The sequence below is a fragment of the Formica exsecta genome, unplaced genomic scaffold (assembly GCF_003651465.1).
Source record: "Formica exsecta isolate Colony F162 unplaced genomic scaffold, ASM365146v1 scaffold80, whole genome shotgun sequence".
Taxonomy (NCBI): Eukaryota; Metazoa; Arthropoda; class Insecta; order Hymenoptera; family Formicidae; genus Formica; species Formica exsecta.
Genome location: NW_021853570.1, coordinates 2,190,016 through 2,213,193, shown reverse-complemented (window position 1 = coordinate 2,213,193; position 23,178 = coordinate 2,190,016). Strand labels below are relative to the sequence as shown.

At 41.2% G+C, this 23,178-nt stretch overlaps 1 protein-coding gene and 1 pseudogene across 2 annotated transcripts; one reads left to right on the top strand and one right to left on the bottom strand.

Annotated features, from left to right (window-relative positions):
* Positions 1 to 380: 380 nt before the first annotated feature.
* On the bottom strand, positions 381 to 21,547 carry LOC115244167 (Krueppel homolog 1-like). 2 transcript variants are annotated; one of them, XM_029821604.1, is made up of 4 exons: positions 21,118 to 21,547; positions 4,350 to 4,697; positions 2,566 to 2,709; positions 381 to 2,478 (listed from the first exon to the last, which is right to left on the bottom strand). In XM_029821604.1, the coding sequence occupies exons 2-4, from the start codon at positions 4,694 to 4,696 to the stop codon at positions 1,233 to 1,235; spliced, it is 1,737 nt and encodes a 578-aa protein (XP_029677464.1). In that variant the 5' UTR covers position 4,697; positions 21,118 to 21,547; the 3' UTR covers positions 381 to 1,232. The 2 variants fall into 2 exon arrangements, with proteins under 2 accessions (XP_029677464.1, XP_029677463.1); XM_029821603.1 differs by lacking the exon at positions 21,118 to 21,547 and having other exon boundaries at positions 382 to 2,478; positions 4,350 to 6,272.
* Positions 6,362 to 11,027, top strand: LOC115244169 (annotated as a pseudogene).
* Positions 21,548 to 23,178: the final 1,631 nt, after the last annotated feature.

Below are 23,178 nucleotides of genomic sequence, written 5' to 3'. Positions count from 1 at the left end.
ATTAAAATTTTTAAAAGAAGCGAGATTACAAAACATCCTTTTTTATATAAAATTTTTTCTGTCCAGAAAGAAATTCATTATATATCTATCAGATATATGCTATTATCAATTAAGCGATTTCCTCTAATTTTCCAAATTTTATAAATAGCTAAAATAATGTCATTGTTTTTTATCAATAGAATCTCTTTTTTTTACAAATAAATTTTATATTTTAGTCTTAGTGAAAACTAATGTAAGAAAATTATTTTTTATCTTAAAATAAAAAAAATTATGCAGTATGTGTGTATATGTATCACAATAACATTAATGATAAGAAAAACAACTATGGACAATTATGCAAAAAATTAGCCGCATGGGAAGGAAGCGAATACACAATATATGTATATACATAAATAATGTATTTTTTTATTGAAATAATTCACATCATAAACATGTACTGCTTTTATAGCAGAGGAAGGCACTTTCCTCCCAGATTCACTTCACTTTTTAATTATGTGTGACTCTCCATACACATATATATAAATTTCTATATACATATGATACACATACATTTTGTTTACATAAAGTGTTGAGATATGATTTGTTTTATATAAGGGTCTTATTATATAAGAAAAACATAACTTTTAGACTCCAATCCTAACGAACGAATTATCGAATGGGAGCAAATTATTTTGCATTTTTCTGCGTGTCTTTCAAATATATTTACAGCCATATAACCAGTTTATCTTTCATTATTATATCAGCTATACTTATCCGATTTTAGTATACTGCTAATTCGACAAACTGAAAACATCATTTTTAAGGTATCGATTAAAATGATCAAAATTGTTGCTCCAGCGTATGCCAAGATCTGATTATCTCTGATTAACATTTCGATTCGTACAATCATTACTAGACAGCTGCTTAAACGGTTTGAGCAAATTTTTGTTCGATCTTTGACTGCTTTCATCTTGTTAATTTTCATTATATAATACTAAATACTAAGTATTAGACACAAGTATTAAACACAAAGTATTATAATTATATTTGGTTTCGCAGTCTGATCGAAACAATTTTCGTTTCAGAGATGGATTAATTTCGTTTCTTGCCGATTGAATTATTACGACATCGATTTGTTGCTTCTGTGAAATTTACGACATGTTAATTAATCCGTATTTTGTCGCGTATATAATGAAGATAATTCGTACACTGACGACTATGAGCTTTTTGGTACGTTGTCAACCGATCGTTCGTTATTTGTTGATCGTCAAGTCCAGCGGCAGATCTTGCTCCATCTCGGCGACGTTCTCGTTCTTCACTCTGAGATCCTGGCCGCACGTGTTGGCGGTGTCTATAATGTTGCCCCAAACGTTCTCCAACCCGTACCGCAACTCCATCGAATCTAGCAAATGTCGAAAGACCGGGTTCTGCGTCTTGAGAATAAGATCCGAGAGGATCTTCGTTTTCTGGAGGATGCTGTCGTTGCTGTGTACGCAGCATTTGTGCCGGCAGCAACAATCGCCGGTGTCCTTGAGTTCCTCCTTGAGCGGCGTCTGCTCTATTTCCATCTTCAGATCCTCCGCCCGCTTGATCACCGAGTGTCTCACTGGATCAGAGTTGATTGTATTTTCCTTCTTGCAAGGTGTGCTGTTGACGATTGAATCAATGTTCCTGTAATCGACCGTAGAAGTCTTGGTGACGCTGCATTCCATGGGTTCCTCGGTCTTGATGGGCGTCGATTGCATTCCGATACATGGTATCGGATCAGATACTCGGCCGGGACTTGTGTGAGGCGACGACACCGCAGGGCAATCTTTGATGATGGTGCTACCAGAAGCATACATGGGATTGACTTGGATTCTATCTGGTATAATGTAACTGTCATCGTACATCTTTGGATAGATCTTCACGTCCTGCTCGTATGGCTTTGGTGGAGTCATCTGTTCCTGTTCTTTCCGCTGCTCCTGGAGATTATATATGTTGTTCCACTCGACGAAACTCTTCTGTTCTTCAAAGCTGTTGCTAGCCTTGGGACTGGAACCCGATATGCTGCTCTCGATGCTCGAATTCTTCTTGTCCGACTCGGAATACGTACTGCTACTCTGTTTATCGGGCGAGGTCAGGTCGAACCTGGTTTTCTCCTGGACGTTGCTGTCGTCGAAACTCTTCTCTTGAACCTTATCGTTGTTGTTTACGTAATGGCGATAAGTTTTGACATGTTTTCTTAAAGACGACGGATCGGTGTACCTCTTGGAGCAGCCTGGCACTTTACAGCAGTACGGCTTGTCTACAGCATGGGTTCTGGTGTGTTTAAACCTATCCGAGGAGTTCGAATAAGCCTTGTTGCAACCCTCAACGGGGCAGACGTAGGGACGTTCGCCGGTATGAGAACGCGCGTGGATCTTCAGGTTCTCCGCTCTGCTGAAGCTCTTGTCGCACTGGAAGCAATGGTGCGGCTTCTCGTTCGTGTGTGTGCGTACGTGGACCAGCATCTTGTACCTACAAAAGGCAGATATGAGTGTTCATCAAGAATGCAAAAGCGATTTTTCTCACATGTGCGCATTAATATATTTGAAGGAATCTTACCTTGCATTAAACCCACGCTCGCCTCTCGCGCATCCTTCCCACCCACAGTAAAAGAGACCCCGCGGACCAGGTGCAGCGTGCAACCTTGCAACATGTCCTGCAAGTTGTTCCAGGGATGTGAACCATCGGCCACAATCATGCCATCTGAAAAAAAAGAAAAAAGAGAAATATTATAGCTCTGTCCTTTTAACGTACAATTTTTTTTAATTGCCAATTTATCTTTGCGAAATCGCAAATCATGACTAATCGAAAGTGTGATGCAATGAATGCAGCCTTTTGATGTGCTGAAATATCGAAATATCATTTGCGTCATGAATATGTTCGCTGACTCGACAAATTGATACCAATTGCGGCCATTTTGCAATTGCCGCCGTTTGACATCAGTTTATTGTAACGGAGACCACGATGTTCGGTACTATTCCAGTCAACGACAACGAATTCCGCCAATTAAGTGGCACGGATATTGTCCACGGGAGGTCGTGGATCAAGGCAATTTCGAGAGAGATTTGATTGGCCGGAGCGGCTCTTGTCTTTAATTTTTTTTTTTTTACTTGCAAGCAACTACAATATATGTTTTACATATTATATAAATTATTAAGATTGTTATAAATTAACTTCGCGTTTTATCTAATATGATTTCAAAATAATGTGTGCCATATATTAATATATGTATAATAATAATAAGTATGATGTACGAAAAATATGGTCGACATAAATCTTATCTAAGAAAATAAATATAATATACATAATTTATAGAAATAAATATCTTTGAGAATCAACTGCGAGTGAAATATAATATAATTAAAACATAATTAAAAAACAGTAATTTTAACGAATGAAATTTATAGTGTGATGTGCTCTGTGATAAGCTACGGCTTTCGCGTGCGAGTTCTCTGAGAAACTGTAATAATAAATTATTTTTTATTGATAGAGTAACATCAAGCCAATAGAGAGCTGGAACTTGATAATCGTTCACATACATATCATTCGACGGATAAAAAGTCGAAGTTGTAATAAAAAATATTTATAACCATTTAGTGATTTGTCTTTGCGTTATCAGCATAATTTCCTTTTTTCGTTTATTATTGGAAATCGCTATCGCCCGGCCTTATATCGAGTGTAAATTTGATTGAGGACGCATAGACTTTAGATATAAACATTATAAACCAAGCCGGTTGTAAACTTGTTTATCATTAGAAATACACATTCTCCTCTTGCGAGAGTAAATTGCAAAGGAATTTGAATTCTGCGAAAGCTCTTAATCTCGCAATAAAACATTGTATAATAAAAGGGGTACTCGTCGAGACGTACTTCAGAATTTTCTTGGCATATGACGAATAGAGAAACTTCCGACTATCAGTCAAGAAAACTAGATGTAACCGGTATGCACGCGCGATGCGCATAGAGATACGCGCATCTACATTGACACGAGACAGATTAGCGTAGTCTAATGAGAAGAGAACGACGAACGTCTGCGACAACATAGTGCAAATCAAGAACGACGCATTTGATTGCCTCTATAAATCTATGCGATAATTCCGTGATAACAAAGACAAGACGCACATTAGTTGCTATTTATAATGCGCAATATAAGATTTCTTTAGATTATATATTTATTGTATAATGATAATTTTTATATATATAATAATATATATGAAATTATATATACTTGTAAAAAAATATGTTCGAATTAATCCAGCAATTTTTGACACATAATTCTAATGAATCTACCGAAACAAGTGTGACAAAAATTTCATCTTTTCTTTCCTCTTTCTTTTTCTTACCTGCACTTTAATTGGGCGTTCTCGCCGGTTCTGATGGTACCGAGTTCCAAGCTCGAGCTGGACGCGTCCGAGTCGCTATGCGCCGGGCTCGGGGGACCGCCGTTGCCAAGGGTGCCCGGGGACACCCCAACGGCCGGCGAGGCCCCCAGTTCCTCCTCGGCCGGCATTCTTCGCGGCCAAATCGGAAGATCCAGCGGCGCTGGTTGATGCTGGACGTTGAGGCTCCCGTAATAGCTCGGACCCGGGTCGGTGGTGTAGCCGGAAACCGAGCTGTAAAAACCCGGGGCAGTTCCTAGCAGGGTGCCCGGGTAACGAGCGGCGCCGTAGGGACCAACGTGAGTTGGCATTCTGCCCGGGACGTAAACGATCATTTTTTTAATCATCTTTTTTTTTACTTCTTTCCGCGATTTTATTCCGATTCGCCAAAGACGTGCAGATTTCGCTCGATCGTTGCTTTAATTAGTGATTCCCTTTAATTCGCGTTTTATGTAGGCTCGATTATGCATGTGTATTTACTTAAGAAAGTATATGTGTATGTAACTGCCGTGAAAAATTACAGTGTCTGTGCCTCTCGAAGGAATTTCCGAGTGATCTCGCTTTCCGCTTACTCTGCTTATCCTGCCGCTCTAATGATCTTTCAGCTGATATATAAGCGCATCGAGCAATGTCGTTACTCTAGGTAAATTCTTTCTAGATAAATTCTAGAGCCTCTGCAATTTCTCGTGTACTCACAATGTACACCGTTAATGACTATTCTCTCGATATCTTTATTGACTTATCTGTTTGAAAATTATTTTAACAAATCGTTAGCTACTATAGCCACTTTCTTATAAGCCGGTTTGGCAAAATTTTAATCTTGATTGCGAATTTTAATTATCTTCCTCAAAATTTTTTATCGACAAAATGATTTGCTATCAATTGGATCTTTTTTTTTGCTTTTATGCTTTCTTTGCATACGTTTGTATTCCAAATTTTAATACTCTGTTCCTGATAAAAATCTCTCTCCTCGGTAATGAAATCGTACGTCGTTACCAATTCAATTTCTTTTGCAATAATTTTTTTTTTTCTTTCAAGCTCCTATCACCCTTTGCCCTCGAAAGATTCGCCTCACTAGCGATTTTCGATGGCACTGAGTCTGTCACGTCGTCGTCGCCGTTGTCGTCGGCGTACTTCCTCAAGCTCGCATCGCTGTAAAAAGCGATCCGGCCATTGGACTTGGATACAAGACTTTCCAGGTCTTGCTGGGACACAATCCTCTCTGCCTTTCTGAGCACCGTAGGTACGACAAACCGTCCGCGATAAGATACACACACACCACCTTGCGCGCACCCTTTATCTAGTCCGAGTCCGTATCGTCAGATATATTTGAACCGGTTGGACTTGAGTATACGATAGCTCAGAAATTGCTTGCTGTACTTGATCGAGAACATAACTGGGCTGTACCACCGTAGTAAATGAATCATGAAACACTGCCGTCACACTTCCGTAGATAGTCCTCGCGCGTGTTATTTTGACGGATTAATTTAATAACGCTGACAGTAGCTGAAAAGAACCGACTGGAGATGCGCGTTTATTCAGCGAACGACAAACGATTTGATCGATGCTAAGAGTATCCCATTTTTTCCGATCGCTCGTTGTTTACTCGTCGGGGACAGCGAAGATGATGCGTCGCAGACGAAGAAGAATGAAAAACAACAGCGGTCAGAGCTCGAGGATGAAGCTCGATGAACTTTTGCCGATTGAGTTGTAGTTGGCTCGATCGCCCTCTTTATAATACGTTGAAAGAGTTACGTATCAATAGAGTCGTTTATTTATCACACTTTTTCTTCGACAATCTTTGCTCGAACGCTCAAGATAAGAGTCTGCTTGAAATATCGTAAGAACGCTACTAACAAAACGAAACATGAGGAATATCGAACTGATGGCGATGACGGATGCGCAGGCTTATATATAGCCGCGCAATCATCTTTATTACGCCCCTCCATGAGTATCACTAATACAAAGAAGAGAGAAGTGATAACAGTTTGTCGGTGGCCTTCTCGATACAGTCGTCTTAGCAAACAAGAGTTAATATCAAGCCGACGATTAATCGAATAGCAAATAATTATGAAATAGCCTAAAGAATACACATACACGTTTTACAAAAAATTATCCCGTTTTAGAAATTATTTTAGCATTATTAAAATAGCTTTGATTTAATAGCGATGACTCTGATTCAGATCATCGTTAAAAATAATATTTGAATGTTCTAGGAAAAATAAACAGCAGAATGATAAGAACGAATTACGCATATGTATAGAAACGAACTTCATTGAAACCAAAATGGAAATTTTATACAAGCGAAAAATTGTGATTAATTCAGCAGACATTCTGTTGACGAAATGAAGATTGACCCCTGCTGACCTACAAGAAAGAGAAGGATAGACGATTTAGAGACGAAGAAGAGGATATCAGATCGCTCGGCCACCTCCCGCGGTGTAATCACGACCTCCCCAATTCATTGATTTCGTCCCACATGGTCCGCTGCTGATCAGCAAGATGCGCGGGTGGGAACAAAGTCTGCGCGTATCTCTCTCTCTCTTTCTCTCTCACATCTGGCGGCGTGTTATCTAGCGTATTAGCACATCGGTGTGAATTGGTGGGCTGCAAACTGAATCAACAAAACCGACTGGATAATTTCTTTTCGGAGGCAAAATCACGCGCTCTCTCGCGAAAAATGACGACAGCGTCCCTGGACGACAATCGCCCGCTTCCACGGCTGATCCGTGGGAGGGGATCTTCGTCATCAGGAAGTGACCAGCCTATCGCCGTTTCGAAAGACGATCCGTGCGAAGGTCACTGTCACGTGGTTTCGAACACGTTCCTGGCGCGATGACGCAATTGATAAGAGGACGCGACAGACGAGAGGAGACGATTTACGACCGCGCGCGCGGCGCTTAAAAGGAATGATGATTAAAAAAAAAGCATCGATCGATCGACGATCGATGGGAAGATATCGGGGCAGATAAAGAACAACATGTGACCGTGAAGGCGCGAGTTTCATAATTGGACGAGCGCGCGCCGACGCGATGATCACGATGATCTCGTTCGAATGTATGACGTGACTTCAGAGATCAGCGGGATTGTTAGGCAACACGAGATGCCGTCTGATAGATATATCCAACCTGCGGTACTCTCGATCATGCGTTATTCTTGACGTAGATTCACGATACAAAAAAAAAAAGGGAGATTGACACGCTATCATTAATCCGCGATGTTTCACGGTGCGAAATATCGCGTCACTCCAACCTGCGGTACTCTCGATCATGCGTTATTCTTGACGTAGATTCACGATACAAAAAAAAAGGGAGATTGACACGCTATCATTAATCCGCCATGTTTCACGGTGCGAAATATCGCGTCATACGGAGGAGAAAAAATTCCATATTATATAATTCAATTTGTCACGAATCATTTGTCGCGACAACACTTGTATTCACTGAGTAATCTTGTAAACGCGATAGGTGGCCAAACTTTCGTCTAAACATGGCTCAATTTTTCAGACCTTATCTAAATATTTGGAGTTGATACGCTAATCGTAAATGACTTTGGCCGACACTATATCTTTTGAAGCCACATATTGTAATAGTCACTGAAGCAAAAGTCAAGAGGACATTATTTTTATTCTTAGTGGTATGTTGAAATCATTATCCACAGCATAAGTAAAATCCCCGAGTGCTATTCAAATCTTCGATTAAAAAAAAAATTTATTTATTTGAGTGTTTATGCCTCTATTAATTTGCACAATGGATGAGGTTCTATATCTATATTTAGACAAGGCGGAACGTTTAATTCTTGTTGCCATTTCGTTTATTTGCCGCGTAATACACGAGGCCGTGCACAATGTTATTAATGACGTCATTAATTGAGGTATTTAATTCCCCGCTGTAAATCGTAACGCCAAAAGCAAGATTTATAAAGACCACTTAGTTCCACCAGAGAAATGGAAAATACGTTTCTCGTAGACATAACAGATGTCGTAAATGCACACCACGTATACGAGAGATAATGGTCTATTCTCCACGGATGAAAAGTCAGACGCGCGAGCCTGGTTCCGTTTTCCATCCCGTGGAAAACGATCGCGGCTGACGCTTCGCGAACAAAAACCGGGGGGAAAATCCGTCCACTTTCTTCGATCACAAAGGAAAGATGGATCCGATGATCCGTGAGAAATCTCCCTTATGCCGTAGCTTTGTTCGGCCATCGATCGTCTGATTTATAACGCGACGATAATACGGCGGAACAATAATTATCTTAATGACCGTATTTTCTCTTATTTTTATCTGTTCATTTTTCTTAATAAATTATTATATATAATTCAAGAGAAAGATTTCTCATAAGAGGCCTCTTCCTTCGTAAGTTATCTGAAAATATCGCGAATGATATATCGTATAATAGCGACGCTTCAGCGACGTTGGGGTGTTAATTGAACGGCAATCTAATCTCGTCGCGACTTGGAATCCGCGTGTCTGGCGGTTTCAAGTAAACAAGTTCAGACTTTTATCGGTATAAAGATCTACCTGTTGCTATCCACGTGAACGGTTTTCAATGTCGCCGCAAAACGATCGTATTTTAGCATAACATGATTAAAGAAAAGATTATAAGAAAGCTAAATATTTAATTACTAGTATTTTTCGTTAAATTAAATGTGTTATAATATATCGTTTATAATGCAAGCGAATTATTTAGCATCCTTTTTTTCTTCAAAAAAAAAAAAAAGAGAAAAAAAATGAAAAGAATGAATTCTTAAAAGTGTGAAGATACGTGAGAGAACGTGCATTCTGATAAGTCAATACTTATCGGTATTGACTTCTCGATAACATTGTTGAGGGGGTCTTCTTACGTGAACTGCTTGATAAACGAATAAACACGAATTTAATGATGCCCATCCATTACTTTAATATAACAGCTTAATATCGTGTATTCACGCGATATCGCATTAATTTTTATTGCTGCTTCATCATACAGAAATATTCTTTTATCACTTAACACGCTGCAATATTTTATAAAAGATAATCCGATTGAATAATATACGAAAGATATGAAAATATATAGAATAATTTTTTGAAATAAACTTTTCAAAGAAATTATCGTTAAATTAATATATAAATAATTGGATAATTCGCGTGACAAGATAAAGAATGAAGGATGGGGTCGTATAATCTTCCCTGACGACAAAGCTGATGCCGGACAATCGATAACCGTTGAAAAAAATGTAAGATCGACTGAGAAACACGAACGCTATTCGTCCCGCGCGATCTTAACTTGGAAAATAATTTTAGCGTTGTGTGTCCGTCCTAAGCGATCGTATCGCATCGTTCATTTCGTATGCGTTTTATAAATTTTATGGTGTGTCGCTCACAATCTTAGTCGTCGTTGCGGCACGAAACAGAGATCTGTGATATGTATACAAGAAATATTTTTTTAAACATTATCATATCACACGATAATTTTATGTAAAGTCATTCACACATACGCACACACATGCAATTCATCGTTTGCTTTTATGTATTAGACTTCGTGCGAGAATCGGTCTCATTTCCCGAAGCACTTTTACCTCTTTTACGTAAAGTCATTATGCGGTCGGGCAACGGGGGCCTCGATCGATCTCACATACACACACACAGGAACGCTATAATTTATACCGGTACACATCAGACGATACTCAATTCTTGATTCATCCTCCGAGAAAAGTACCCCCAGCGACCTTACCTTAACGTTAATGAATATTGTATGGCCACCTTTCCTGCCCCATCTCGCCTTTTCTTCCCCCCTGACCTTTCCTGCAACCGCCGGTTCCCACCCTTCATCTCGGATGACACCCCACGGACCGGGCTGCTGGCGTCGGCGTGCTTTGATCTCGGGGAACGCGGCGAACAGGTAGAAGAAATCGAGAAGAGGACTAGAGGGGAGAGAAAGAGAATGTGTATGTGTGTGTATGCGCGTGAGAGAGAGAGAGAGAGAGAGAAAGACGGGAGAAAGGGACGAGAGGGAAAGAAGGAAGATTACGGCTCGAGACGGAGATTCCACGACGGCCAATGGAAGAGCCGGGCCCGACGCTAAACTCGAGAAAATATGTTTGGAGTCTTTAGATTGAGATCCGGGAGAGAGATAGTCCTACTCTTCCCCCTCCCCCCTCTTCTCTCTTCCCTTTAACCCCCTTGCCTCCCACTATTTCTTCGCCACCGCTGCTTATGATGTGTCCGTGGAACGCCGAAAGAGATTTTATTTCCCTTTGCCCCGCTCCCTCTCTCCCTCCTCTTCTTCCCCCTCCCGCAGATCTTTCATTTAGATTTGATTCCTGTGCTTTCCCTTGGGGATACCATCGGGCCCTGGGATCTTTCGATGGGCCCCGGCTCGCCAGCCGGGGCGACCATTTCGGTAGCTGTTACGTCCCTCGGGTCCTGTTTACGATGATTGTGAAAAATTGAATCGCCTCTCTCGCGGATACAAGAGAACTCTACTCGGCATCCTTTTCGTCTTTAACGCCGCCGCAACTAATAATTTGCTTTCGACATTCCGAATATCTCCTTAATTAAAGTTACGTTAAGGTTTCTGCTGGCTGCGCGGTAGTAAAATTTGGCGGTACACAAGCTGAACGTTATTTAGTATCGAACTTTCTTAAGAGGATACTCTTTCAAGCGTTCCTCGCGCGCGAGTGAATTCAATTAATAAAAATTTAAAAAAATATATATATGGCTTCTCTCTCTCTCTCTCTCTCTCTTTCTCTTTCTCTCTTCTTCTCTCTTTCTTTTTCTACCGAGTTTAATGGAACGTTGAATAGACGGAATGATTCGTTAACGAACGCGAGTACAATTCCTCTGTCAAACATTCATTAAGTTTTAGAAGCTTTTCGTCTCGATGGGAAGAGAGCTTCCCTACGGGAAGCCCGTTCCGAGGGAAACCTTGAGAAGAAAATTGGATCGCCCCATGCTCAGCGAGAGACCACTTTCAGCCGCGACGAGGTGGGAAACCGAATATATAGATCGCGTGGCGCTTTGCGTGTGGTTCGCATCACAAAAATACGTCAGGACAAAGGGGGTGGAGGGGGAGGGGGAGAGGAAAGAAGGAAGGAGGTGCTCGATCTCCCCTGCATGTTGCACAGCCACTCCATAGCTCCACCGTTGGCTCACAGCGGGGGTTGAAATTCCCGCGATCCATGCGCGGCATCGCGTCGTACTTTTTATTTCGTCGCGCTGTCGGGGGGGAGGGGTTCAGAGGGGTCGCGTCGAGAGAGAGTTTGCCCTTTTTTTTTTTTATCTTCCACTCTTTCGAAATCCCATCGGCGGCGCGGAACCGGCCGATAGTGGGTCTCGAGTGCCGTGAGAGAAACATATGGAGAGGAGCTAGACTCCGTTTCTCCTTTGTGGACTTCTTCAAGAAGCTTCTTCTGAAGCGGCTCCTGTCGAATAAAGCGACCATATCCAGCGTATATTAATTTCTTTCGACGTCGTGCGGCTAGACGTACCTCTTCACCTATCGTGCAAGAATTACCCTCGTTCAATTTCAGAGCGTGTAGTTTCCTTCCGGAATCTTTAAAAATCCCCCCGAAGTAATCGAAGCTACGAACAAAGATCGACGTCGAGGATGAACGTGCGTGTTTCTCCGTTGATTTACCGTGCTTAAAGACGGAATATTAATATCGCAATGGCGTGCGCCGGCTCGGGTCTGATACACGCGTGTGCTCCCCACGTATGCGAGTCGTGCCACGCACTCACACACGTAATGCGTATTACGTACGGGACAGGAGGATGGCTACCGGTCGCAGCGGGAGAGCACGACGGGGGTCCTCTACCTCCGCGCCGACTCGAAACCTTGCTACCGAGAGGAAGAAGTGAACTCTCTCATCTCGCTCCGGCTTCATCTTCCTTCTTCTTCTCTCTGCTTTTCTCTCTCTCTCTCTCTCTCTGTAACACGTATTATCCATCGGTCTCTCCCTCGCTTCCTCCCGCGGTTTCTCTTGGTAATCTTCCGACGATTCCTCGTGGCGCTACCACACGTTGATTCGTCGATCCTGCTCGGTCACGTGACCGGTTTATAAGGCTGGCAGCGGCAGACGGTGCACCACTTGTTCGCCATGCCTTGTCTTGCGAGTTGTACCGTACTTCCGTTTTTTTTTTTCCTTTTTTTTGTAAGCATCCCAAGCATACGAAATTCGGGGTACTGGCAATTGATGTAGAGCAATTGTGACCGGTGCTCATTACACGGTCGAGACAATAGGATAGCATCTGTGCTATCTGTCGATGCGGTATATAAATGATAAGAAAGCGGAGGGAAAAGAAAGATTTCAGGAAATTACAGGTTGCAAATCGTACATTATCGGACTATTCTGTGGTTTTAATAAAGGAGTTCTTGAATATGCGCGCTTTTTTTTTTACAATAAAACTTTTTTTTTACGACGAATCGTATCTGGCGACAAAAGGAAGAGACTCTTCCAGGAAAATTACGATTCATACTCGTGGGAATATATGAAGACATTACTGCGACGCGAACGACGGCGAAGGACGACAGAAGTCTGACCAATGTCGTGTAAACATTACGGAGATCTCCCCCGTAAGGGTCTACGAAGAGCCCCCCCGGGCACAACGTCGACGAAGCGCCGCACGGTCCGCTCGCACGGCGCCAGGGGCCTATTAAAAATGATGCTTAAAGAACGAATTATGGAAATGAGCCGTTATACCAGCTCCGGGCTCCCATATTACCGACGACTTAGCCCGTTCGCGTTGAAATTACAGGTTGCGAGCACCCTGCCCTCCATCCTTCTACTCTACTCGTCCACTCCTAAGCCGGGTAAGAGGGATCCCCACCCCCTCTCTCCCCCTCGGGGTGGAATACATTACGTTGATTTTCGGAATTGAAGATTAAATCCTCCCGCCGTGGGGTCTCTCGTTCTTCCTGCATTCTCCTCGCGAGGACGTTCTTCGTGTGCGTGTGCGTACGATACGCAATGTTCTCCTATCGTCGAGAGAACGAGAAATGCCAATTAAATAATTCTGCCATTACGTCGTTATCTTACGACGATCTTATGTCGCCGGTGTCATTATTGCAGTGATACTAATCTTACTGACGTACAGTAGCATCGGATTCATGAAAATGTTAATGTCCCGATAAGATTCTCAAGATAGAAACAATAAATTTGAAAATAGAATATATTATCTTTTGCAGTATATTCTAAGATATGTCTTGAGATATGTTGATTATATCTGTCTGTCATCAATCTATCTGTCATCAAACTAAAAACCCGTTTTCTCGTTTAAAGAAATTAATAAGAGGCGGATAGAATTGATATTAAATTTATATATTTTCATTTGTGCAATAGTATTGTAACAATATTGTTGCAATATGTATAATAATCTTGTGTAAAATAGTATTGTAATCAAACACACATTTTTAGAAAGTACATTTATTTTTTTAAGGTATATATCGTGATTATATCAATTTTTTTAGGATTTTTATCGCCGAGAAATAGAATTTAAATAGAGTTATGAGATATAACTATATATGGTAAATGGGATAAGTTAAATTAATAGAATTATTCCCTAAAGCTAAAAAGGAAAATAAGAACGTATAAACAAAAGTAGACTCGTGCTTGCCTCTTATCTCCCTTTTAAGCGATTAGTTAAATCTCCGAAGCGATTTTCTTTATTCTTTTAATATTCTTAATAAACCCGTACTTAGATAAATAATCCCTTTTTTCGCAGCAATTTTTTTCCTTGCAAAACTAAGTATTGAATCGTTCAATGATTTAGAGGAGATTGTTCAATAATTCACAATGTAATCTATGTATGTCTTTATCTTGTTCGAAAAATCTAACTTGGTAAAGTCCCATGGAGAGTTCACGAGGTCAAAAATAAATAGAATAGTGCACGGATTCCCGGTACACCTACAAAAACGTCCCTCCGATCCCGCCGCGTTGTATAAGTGCTCGACCATCGGGACACGCGATCGAAAATCTCACCTTTGCGCGTTTCACAGTTTCTGAAAAGAGCGCACGGCGTGCGGTAACATAGGAAGGAAAATATTTGCCAACTCCCTTCCCCCTTTTCCTCTGTTTGTACGACGTACAGGAATGTCTCGGCGAATGGCTACACGGGAGGTTGGAAGAATATTTTCGCAAACACGAACGCGTCAGGTCTAAAGTCATACATTCTTCTCCGGAGAATGCATTACCGGAGAGATCGGTATACTTATTGTTAGTTGCTATATTTATACAATATTCTGATATAAAATTCAGTATAATATTAAAAATGCTAATGATAAAAGGAATATAATTATTTACCGTAAAAATTCTCAAATTTTACACGCGACATATGGATAGTCTCATGGGTAATCACGTAGAATCAGCCTGATCTTTCATATGGACCTATAGAATCACGGTTCTCAACCCGCCTTCGAAAAATCGATAATTAATCATGAATTTCACACCTTTGGTAGACCGCAAGAAAGAAAGCCGTTCCACAAGGGAAGGATCTCATTCCGCACCCCGGTCTGACTGCGGAGCAGGATCCGGAATGAAAGAAATCGGAGGATAGGGAGTGCCCTGTATAGACTATGCCAACACCCCATGGCATCGAGCTGTGGAATTTTTGTGTTGGTGAGACGAATCGCTAAACTGGACCGCATTGACAAATGATTCGAACATTTTGTGCCAGGGAAACCGTCGGGGAGGACCTCCCACATCGAATAAATACCGCCGTCGCGTACGTTTTCGTAGCTCCCTTTCTTTCTTCCTTCGTTTTTTACATTTTCTGCCATTCCAAGGTTAAGGCCGTGCCAGGATGACACGATCTGCGAGATCAAAAATAGACGCGGTCCTCTCTCCCGCGAATTTTATATTTCCATCATTATTCCTTTTTGAGTTTTGCGATTTATTATTATCAGTATTATCATATATGTATAATACGCATTTTATTTATTTTATTATCGTTATGTAACCTTATTATCGAGAAGTCATCGAATCTATTGTTTCAAGTTTCAATGAATCGGCGAGATGTTTTTCTTTTATGAAAAATGTGCATAACTTTCAAACGCTTCGGTATTGTATGCAACCTGATAACGTACACTTGTATAAATATCGGTGTCTTCTACAAAGGCATTAATTATTCGTATAAAAATTAATTAATATTAGTATATTAATTTGGCGATAAAAAATGAACTCGAAAATAAAGTTATTCGATTAATTACTTAAAGTCTCAAAAAAATATCTTCAAACATTTATCGGACTTAATTATATTCTTGCATTTGAATACGCACGTTGTACTAATTAATGAATACTGAATTATTAATTCGTATCAATAACTAGAAAACAAATTTGATCTATTTAATTATCAGGTAGAAATGTATTATTGATGAAATTTAAATAATTAATTTTAATAAATTAATTAATTATTCAGCTAACAATAAGTATAATTGTATGCACACTTGTTTATTGTTTCTTTATTTTAGCCATACGTTTTCTAAGATAGAAAACAGTTGTTTATAAAAATTTGTCGCATTTCAAAATTAAGTTTAACAATTATAACTGGTGATATATACAAATAGGAATAAAGAAAATCATTTTAGATGTGGCGACATTGTATTGCATAAGATCTCTTCAGTATCTCTCAACGAGTCTATCGCCCTCCTAATAATAGCGCAAATACAGCGCCCGCATTATACTCGCAGTTGAGCAACATGTGATGAAGTGTCACCTGTTAGGGCAAATGGATTCACAAAAGCGATTAAATCGACGAATTAAATGACCATTATGAAAGCTTGAGTGTAAGCTATGTGTATATGGTAGAGATATTTCGACATGAAAAAAGATCTCGATATTTTTATGTACTTTGATATAAAATAATAATAAAATAAAAGGCTGGCATTTTTCAAGAAAATTAATAAAATGCGGGGCGATCACACAAGGGCGATCATGATTGCGTCAATGCATTTATATATTATATAAATGCATGCAAATACTACTAATTAATTTCTAGAATTATTATTATTATTATTATTATATATTATTATTATTATTATTATTATTATTATAAAATACATTATTATTGTATAAAGATTTGTAAAATGCATATGTTTGTTTTCTGATTATCGATAAAGATACAAGAAAAAATATTCTTGTTATTACAATCTTAATGATTTATAAATTAAATGATTTATAAATTAAAGAATTTGTGGAATTGACGATATGTATGGAATTCGAAGAATCCGGGAGATTCTTCGCATCCACAGAAAGTTCATATTATCAGCATGACGTAGCTCGCTTGAATAAATGTGAGAATGCTTTATAAAGAGATCCATTGTAATTTGATGCCGGTCCATATTTATGACACTCGTTTAGGCTACCAGTACACTGACGAAGCGCACTAAAATTCCAGATGTCGGAAGTGACAACGACGGCTAGATATCTACGAATGAGTGAGAAACAACGAGAAACGCAGTCCACGAGATTTTCCAGAATCTCTCTAGGGGGTTCGCGTAAAACATGAGCACGAAGAATCGTCGTTCCTGCGTGTTGTTCCTCTACACGTGCACGGAGTGTCCTGGGGCCTCTTCGTAGTTATGGTGGTTCGCATGGTATGTCTCGACGCGAGACGTAAGACACCGTAGCATACCACACACAACGCGACACCTCGGCCATACGAGTTGACCGAGGACTCCGGCAGGACCACACACGAAGGATCTCGTCCCTCTCCCCTCGTCTTTTTCCTCTTTCTCCTCGCCACTTGCCTCCGCGAGTCCTTCCTTGTTCCTCAGAAAAATAAAAAAGAGCGGCGTGTTCTTGGTGGAAGGACGCGAGCGGTCGCGGAGAAGAAAACCGAGAAGGAGTCACTTAACCATCATGCCATTAACCATGCACGAAAAGGAGATTAAAAAACACGCGGCGTCCGTCTCGGTGACGCCTCGTTACAGAATCGACACGAAAAGTTACGAGTCGTATATTATTGAAATCGTAATTATGGCTTTAAAATTAATAAGAGGGCAAAGCCGCGATTACCGGCCGTTTCAGAGAAATCAAGTAATACAGAAAGGTTGAAACGCTTATTTCATGCTTGAGGTATTAAAAGCATTATTCGGATTAATTCTTCATTTATTTATTCGTTTAGAATGAGATCATTACTAAAGTGTTGTACAGAATATTTCCCTGAAATTTCGCTTCAATCACGATCGTCGATGTTGACAAAACAGACTGCGGATTTGATGCTATCGCATGGTGAGAATGACAAAGAGCAGATATGACCGGACTGCTCGTCTAGGATTCATGCGGGTTAGAAAAATCGTCTGGCAGCAGGGGGGGTCTTCCCGCATCGTTACTAATTGTGCATTTCTAAACGTTACTCCGGCGGCTTATTGTTCTCTTTAAATTCAAAACTAGCCACCGACAACGTGATCTTTACCGCCAACCACCTACGAGCGAAACGGAAGGTACAAACCGAAGGATATCTCACAATAGAGCGTCCCCGTTCACGACCACCGGAGACTGTTTTTATGGAAAAAGAGGAGAATCGACCGACGGACCAAAACATGTCATTGTTCCATTTATGGCATGTTTTGAGTATCCTTCGCGCTTACGTCGCGTCGGTCCGTTTACGAAAAGCGGCATGTTCACCGGTTCGGTACATGCGCAGCTATACCGAAACGAGGCGCAGACAGTTCGCAAAAACTCGCTATAATGCAGGATGCAACGGGCGCAATCGGAATTTCCTATCAAACGTATTTGGTGGAAATAGGGCGATTCCGGCGATTGTGGCATCATTAATGCTCCGCGACTCGGAACGCCAGGGAACGGAAAAAAATTATCCGACCGTCGCCCTCGTTCCGATACGCTAAGGATACATAATCGAGAGAATTAAACACTGTTTTTCAGCAATTGCGCGTCGCGTTTTTCGTCCGCGTGTTCCATCCGATTCCGTATTAAATTCTGGCAAATAATTAAATTCGCGACGCGCTATCTACGTCAATTTATAACCCGGAGTCTGCCGGAATGCCGGGAGCGAAATCTCTAATTCCAGAACGACAAAAGAAACCGTTAAAAGTGCTCGTCATTCTCCGGACGACTTGGCGGCGCACCGGTTGCCCAGGAGCCCGTGGATTCCCACGTGGGCCGGGCGTCGAAGGATGCGGGCCGAAAATATGCAAATTTATATGCGTATCCCCGATGCGCGATTCCTCATCCTGCCGGGGCCGTCTGACTGCCCGGTTTACCCACTTGCACCCGAGGGCCCGAAGACCTATGGGAGCCTGTCACTCTCTCCTTCTTCTTCTCCGCGGAGTCATTACCATACGTGACCATAAATGAAACCTGTCTCTCCGCGTAACAATAGAACAATCTCCTCGCGCGAGACACAAAGGCGTCGTACGTGTCCCTACGTGCGCATACATATGCACCCTCTCATAGATCCTACCAACTTTTCTCCAACTCCCTCCGTATGCCCCCGTTATCCCTCTTCCTTCCCGAGACCTGCGAGATGTCCCGGGCAACGGTATCCTGCGACAGGATACCGGTTCCGACGCGCATCCTGAAGCGGGACGTTTCGTCCTGCTTCCAGGCGAGCGTCGACGTGCCATTGTCTAGCTGAGATTAGGCGAATTCGAAAAATGACTCGGTCGAAGCTGGAAACCGTGTAACGGTCGCCGGTGGGTTCATAGGTGATCGTCTTTCTGGATTCTTTTTTAACGAACCACGGTCAACGGCCGCGCGAGGCGGAGATTTCTAGGGACTGGACCCGATCGGGGATCTTTCTACCAGCACGTCAGATGATTCGTTACGACAAGACTCAGAATTTTTTTTTAACGACTCGCTCGACCAACGACCGCATCACTCTCTTTAACGAGATGTGACCATTTTGAAAATAATACGTTAAAGAATTGATACGTTGATAGTGTTGAATCAGTCTTAAAATTTTCATTTTGATATAGATAACGAATTTTTCAATATATATCAGTTCTGTTTTTGTTAATAAATTTTCGTAGAAGATACTCTATTAAATTAGTTAAACAGGACACACCGAAAAGTACGTTGACGCATCTCGCTTTTCACGTCAGGGTCTTTTTATATTTTCATGCGAGTAAGAGGATTCCTCTGCGCAGACTCCCACACTCTGAATGAAGCGCACAGATTTTTACGCAATCTCATTGAACCCGCTGTGGATCAACGGTGATCCACAGCGGGAGCATTGTTGGCGAGGTACGATGCGCTGGATCTCGATTCCGGAACCTCTTCTCGTACCTGACCTGAGATAATCCCATCCCGGTACCATGTGCGCTTTATCCCAGGGGATCTGGTACACCGTGCCCACCCCTCTTTCTTCCCTCCCGCAGATTCCAAAATGCCTGTGCTACGGGGGTCCTGTTCGAGAAGGTATCCCATCCTCGCTTTACTTTCTCCTTTTATCTATCGTTTTTCCCCTCGGGCTGTCAAGCTATGGCGAATCTCGTGACAACGACGACGTTTGTCACCCTCTATTTTTGTCGCCCGAAGCGGGGGAAATGCTACGTTTTTCTTTCGATTTGAAAGATCATCCGATTTAAAATCGATTGTTCCGGAGAATTCCAATTGCACAAAAATATCAGCAAAGAACGCTTGTCTGTCGAATAAAATGATATTTTAAAGAGAAATTGCGGGGAATGTCGAGCACGGATTTTGCACACTGTCAAAATCATGTCGGCAATGCTTGTCGAATTTAATGACGTGTTGTATCTTTAACGCGAATATTGCAAAACAACTGGTAATACGACATCGGAAGGTAAACGAGTATTATAATCTGCAAGTCTTTGGTCAGTTTTCGCAAAACTGTAAAGGCGATTCGTCCTTCGTAATCTTTCTCACGTCCGCAAGTTTAGGAAACTGGTTTGAAAGGTCTTCCGGTGCTGTCGTTTCGTGGAATCTTGGGGAGATCGATAGCTCTCCTCGAAAATTTGATCGCGATAAATTGTGGATCGTTTTCGGTACATCGAGCAAAAAATAAAAACAAAGGAAAAAAGCAAAACAATCTCTCTTATAGTTGGCGCGAGATGACAGCCTCGAAAACCTTGTACAACCAGTCTTCCGAGAGATGTGTCTTCTTCATAATATAAATTGAATTTTGTCTCCAATATAAATTGGATTTGAGATCTGATCCGTAGTATCGAGACTTTTAAAAATTTTATGTCATATCTCTTTCTTTTTTTTTTTAGCCTTTTTATGTAAATTATTTATAGTTTTATATACATAATTTTGATATTAAATTCTACCTTCATGGTTTACCTTATGCTATATCTCTTATAAACCATAAAGAATAGAACCTGCTGTTTTTCAATGCATTTATGTACGTATAAAAATTCAAAATATAATTAGAACATTAATTTTCAGTTACTTAAATTTGACAGATTAAATGTCGAATTGCTTAAATTCTAATTTTTAATATATTAAAAAGCATTGTTTTATGACTCTTGTTATAATCAGGAAAATCAGAGAAATTGAAACAGAACAAGAAAAAAAATCCGTGTTTGATACGCGAGCGATACAATGGAATAAAAATTACATATGAGTTTAGAAAAAAAACTTGGGAAAGGAATCCGAGGTAAATATGCAGCCTTCACGAATCGGTATTTACATTAGATTATTATCACGAGAAAAGAAATTGTGAGAGTTAAAGTTTTCACTAAAGAGAAAATTTTGAAATAAAACTTATGAAGAAGTCACATCGGTTTTCATCGGAGAAAGAACATGTTTGCGAAATAATTTGTAACTCACCAATAGCGGATTAGCCGGTTCTTCGGATCTTCTTTTCGATCATCGAAATCCAAGATATCTGTAGAAAAAAAATCCCTCGGGACACAGTGTCCTCACCTCACAGGGAAGAGAAAAACCGATTTGCGCACTATGTATCAGTGTCCGACTGCAAAGAGATCAGTGAGAATCTCTTCCACGTGGTCGCGTCGCGGCTCCTCGGCGACACAAGTAACGAGATATTTACGTCACGTGGATGTTTCGCGGTTGCAATTTTACGCTTTTCTCGAAGACACGTGCGAGCACCGAGAAGTAGGAGAAGAAAACAAGAAAGACGACGAATAGGTAGACAAGAAGAAGAAGAGGAGGAGAGTATGTAAAGTGAGTCACGATAGTAAAGTCGAAAGTCTGGAATCGAACCGCTGGTTTCCAAGGATGCTCGATTCAAACTGAGACCACGAAGAGGTCCCTCACGAGTCCCCGGCTCGGGTGTGGGTTTTCGGTTCGTTTTTCCCTTTTTTTTCCTCCCCATCATTCTCTCTCCTTTTCTCACTCTCACGATCGGTTCTCTCTCTATCCCTCCCATTCTGCGCCTTATTCTCTCTCTGTCTTGCTATAAGGGATCGGTATCCCGATCTCCGTTCACTTGCTCGCTCGTTTGCTCTCATCCTTCGTAGTTAATCGTCTCTCTCATTCCTTCGTCAGGGCCGACGTTTGTGGGCCCCCCGGTCCCCCGGGAAGCGGTCGTCGCATCGCTAGGAGAGGGGACCCCAGCCTAACTTAACCCGGCCGAAACATCTCCCACCACGTGTTACTTTCAACCCCTACCTCTATCGCGGATCTCAACGAAGAAACGAAGGTGTTTGCCGGCTCTCGACCGGTGGTAGATACGTATGACAGGCCACGTGCTTTGTGTGTGAAGATGCAATATTTAGAATTATAGATAACGTTCAGTTACGATTAGTATAATCTCTGTCATGATATAATTAAACACGTGTCATCTAACGATAATTACGAGATTATTTTCTGTAGGTCAAATCAATAATGGAGATATGAAATGAGTACAAGGTGAACGAGTACAAGATTGAAGCATTTTAGTCGTAAATAGATTTCTGATCCACGACTGTCAAACTCAGAATATAATGACAGTCGCTATTAATACAAGGTAGTCATTAAAAATATTCCAAGGCTACTACAAATATCTCAGCAATAAATATGAAGATATTAATATGAATATTTTTCGCAAAATATTTAGTTTATTTCTTCATATATCCACTTATATATATTTATTTATTCCATCTTTGGATCAAAAATCGTTTGTGCATGCATGTATATACGCAGCCGGTCTCGGCGGATGATGGGCACGGAAGGAATAAGAAAGCTGCGGAGACTCCCACAGGGCGACCCACACGTGTACACGCAGATACGCATTCACATATACATATGAACACATATGTTCTCCACAAAGGGACATCGGCTTCCCGCGTCCGTAAGACAGAACACATACACACGCATATATGTGCATCGCGCAAGCAAAAGAAGAATCATCCTAATATACCCCGAGAGGACATAAGCAGACCTGCCCCCTGCCTCGAATACGTTTCACTTGCGGTGCGTGTAATGCGCCCGCTGCTGGGCGCGTGCATTCACGATGCGTTCGCCGTGAGATCCGTGAGTCGGAGCGAAGATTTAAGGTAGCCCGAAAGATTTGCCGCGCGGGTTAAAATTAAATCGCCACGCATGGGGAGAAATCGTGCCCGCCCTTTGTACGCGACATGGATTGGTGATACTTTTAAGTATAAGAATAGAGAATTGTTTAAATATGTAGAACATGACATTTTTACACGTGAAAAGATTTATGGATTTCCTTCTCCACCAAAAAAAAAATATATTTCTAAAATTGATGACGATTTGAAGATCGTGAGATCTCTCTTTTTCCGGAAATAAATAATTTTGACGAGACTAAATAATACTTCGAACTTAGTACGTTTGCCAAAATATAAAGGACCTACCGCAGTAAATCTGGTTAATTACGCGGGCGGTAGCATGCTGCGATTGGTCAATGATCGACCACGATCACGGTGG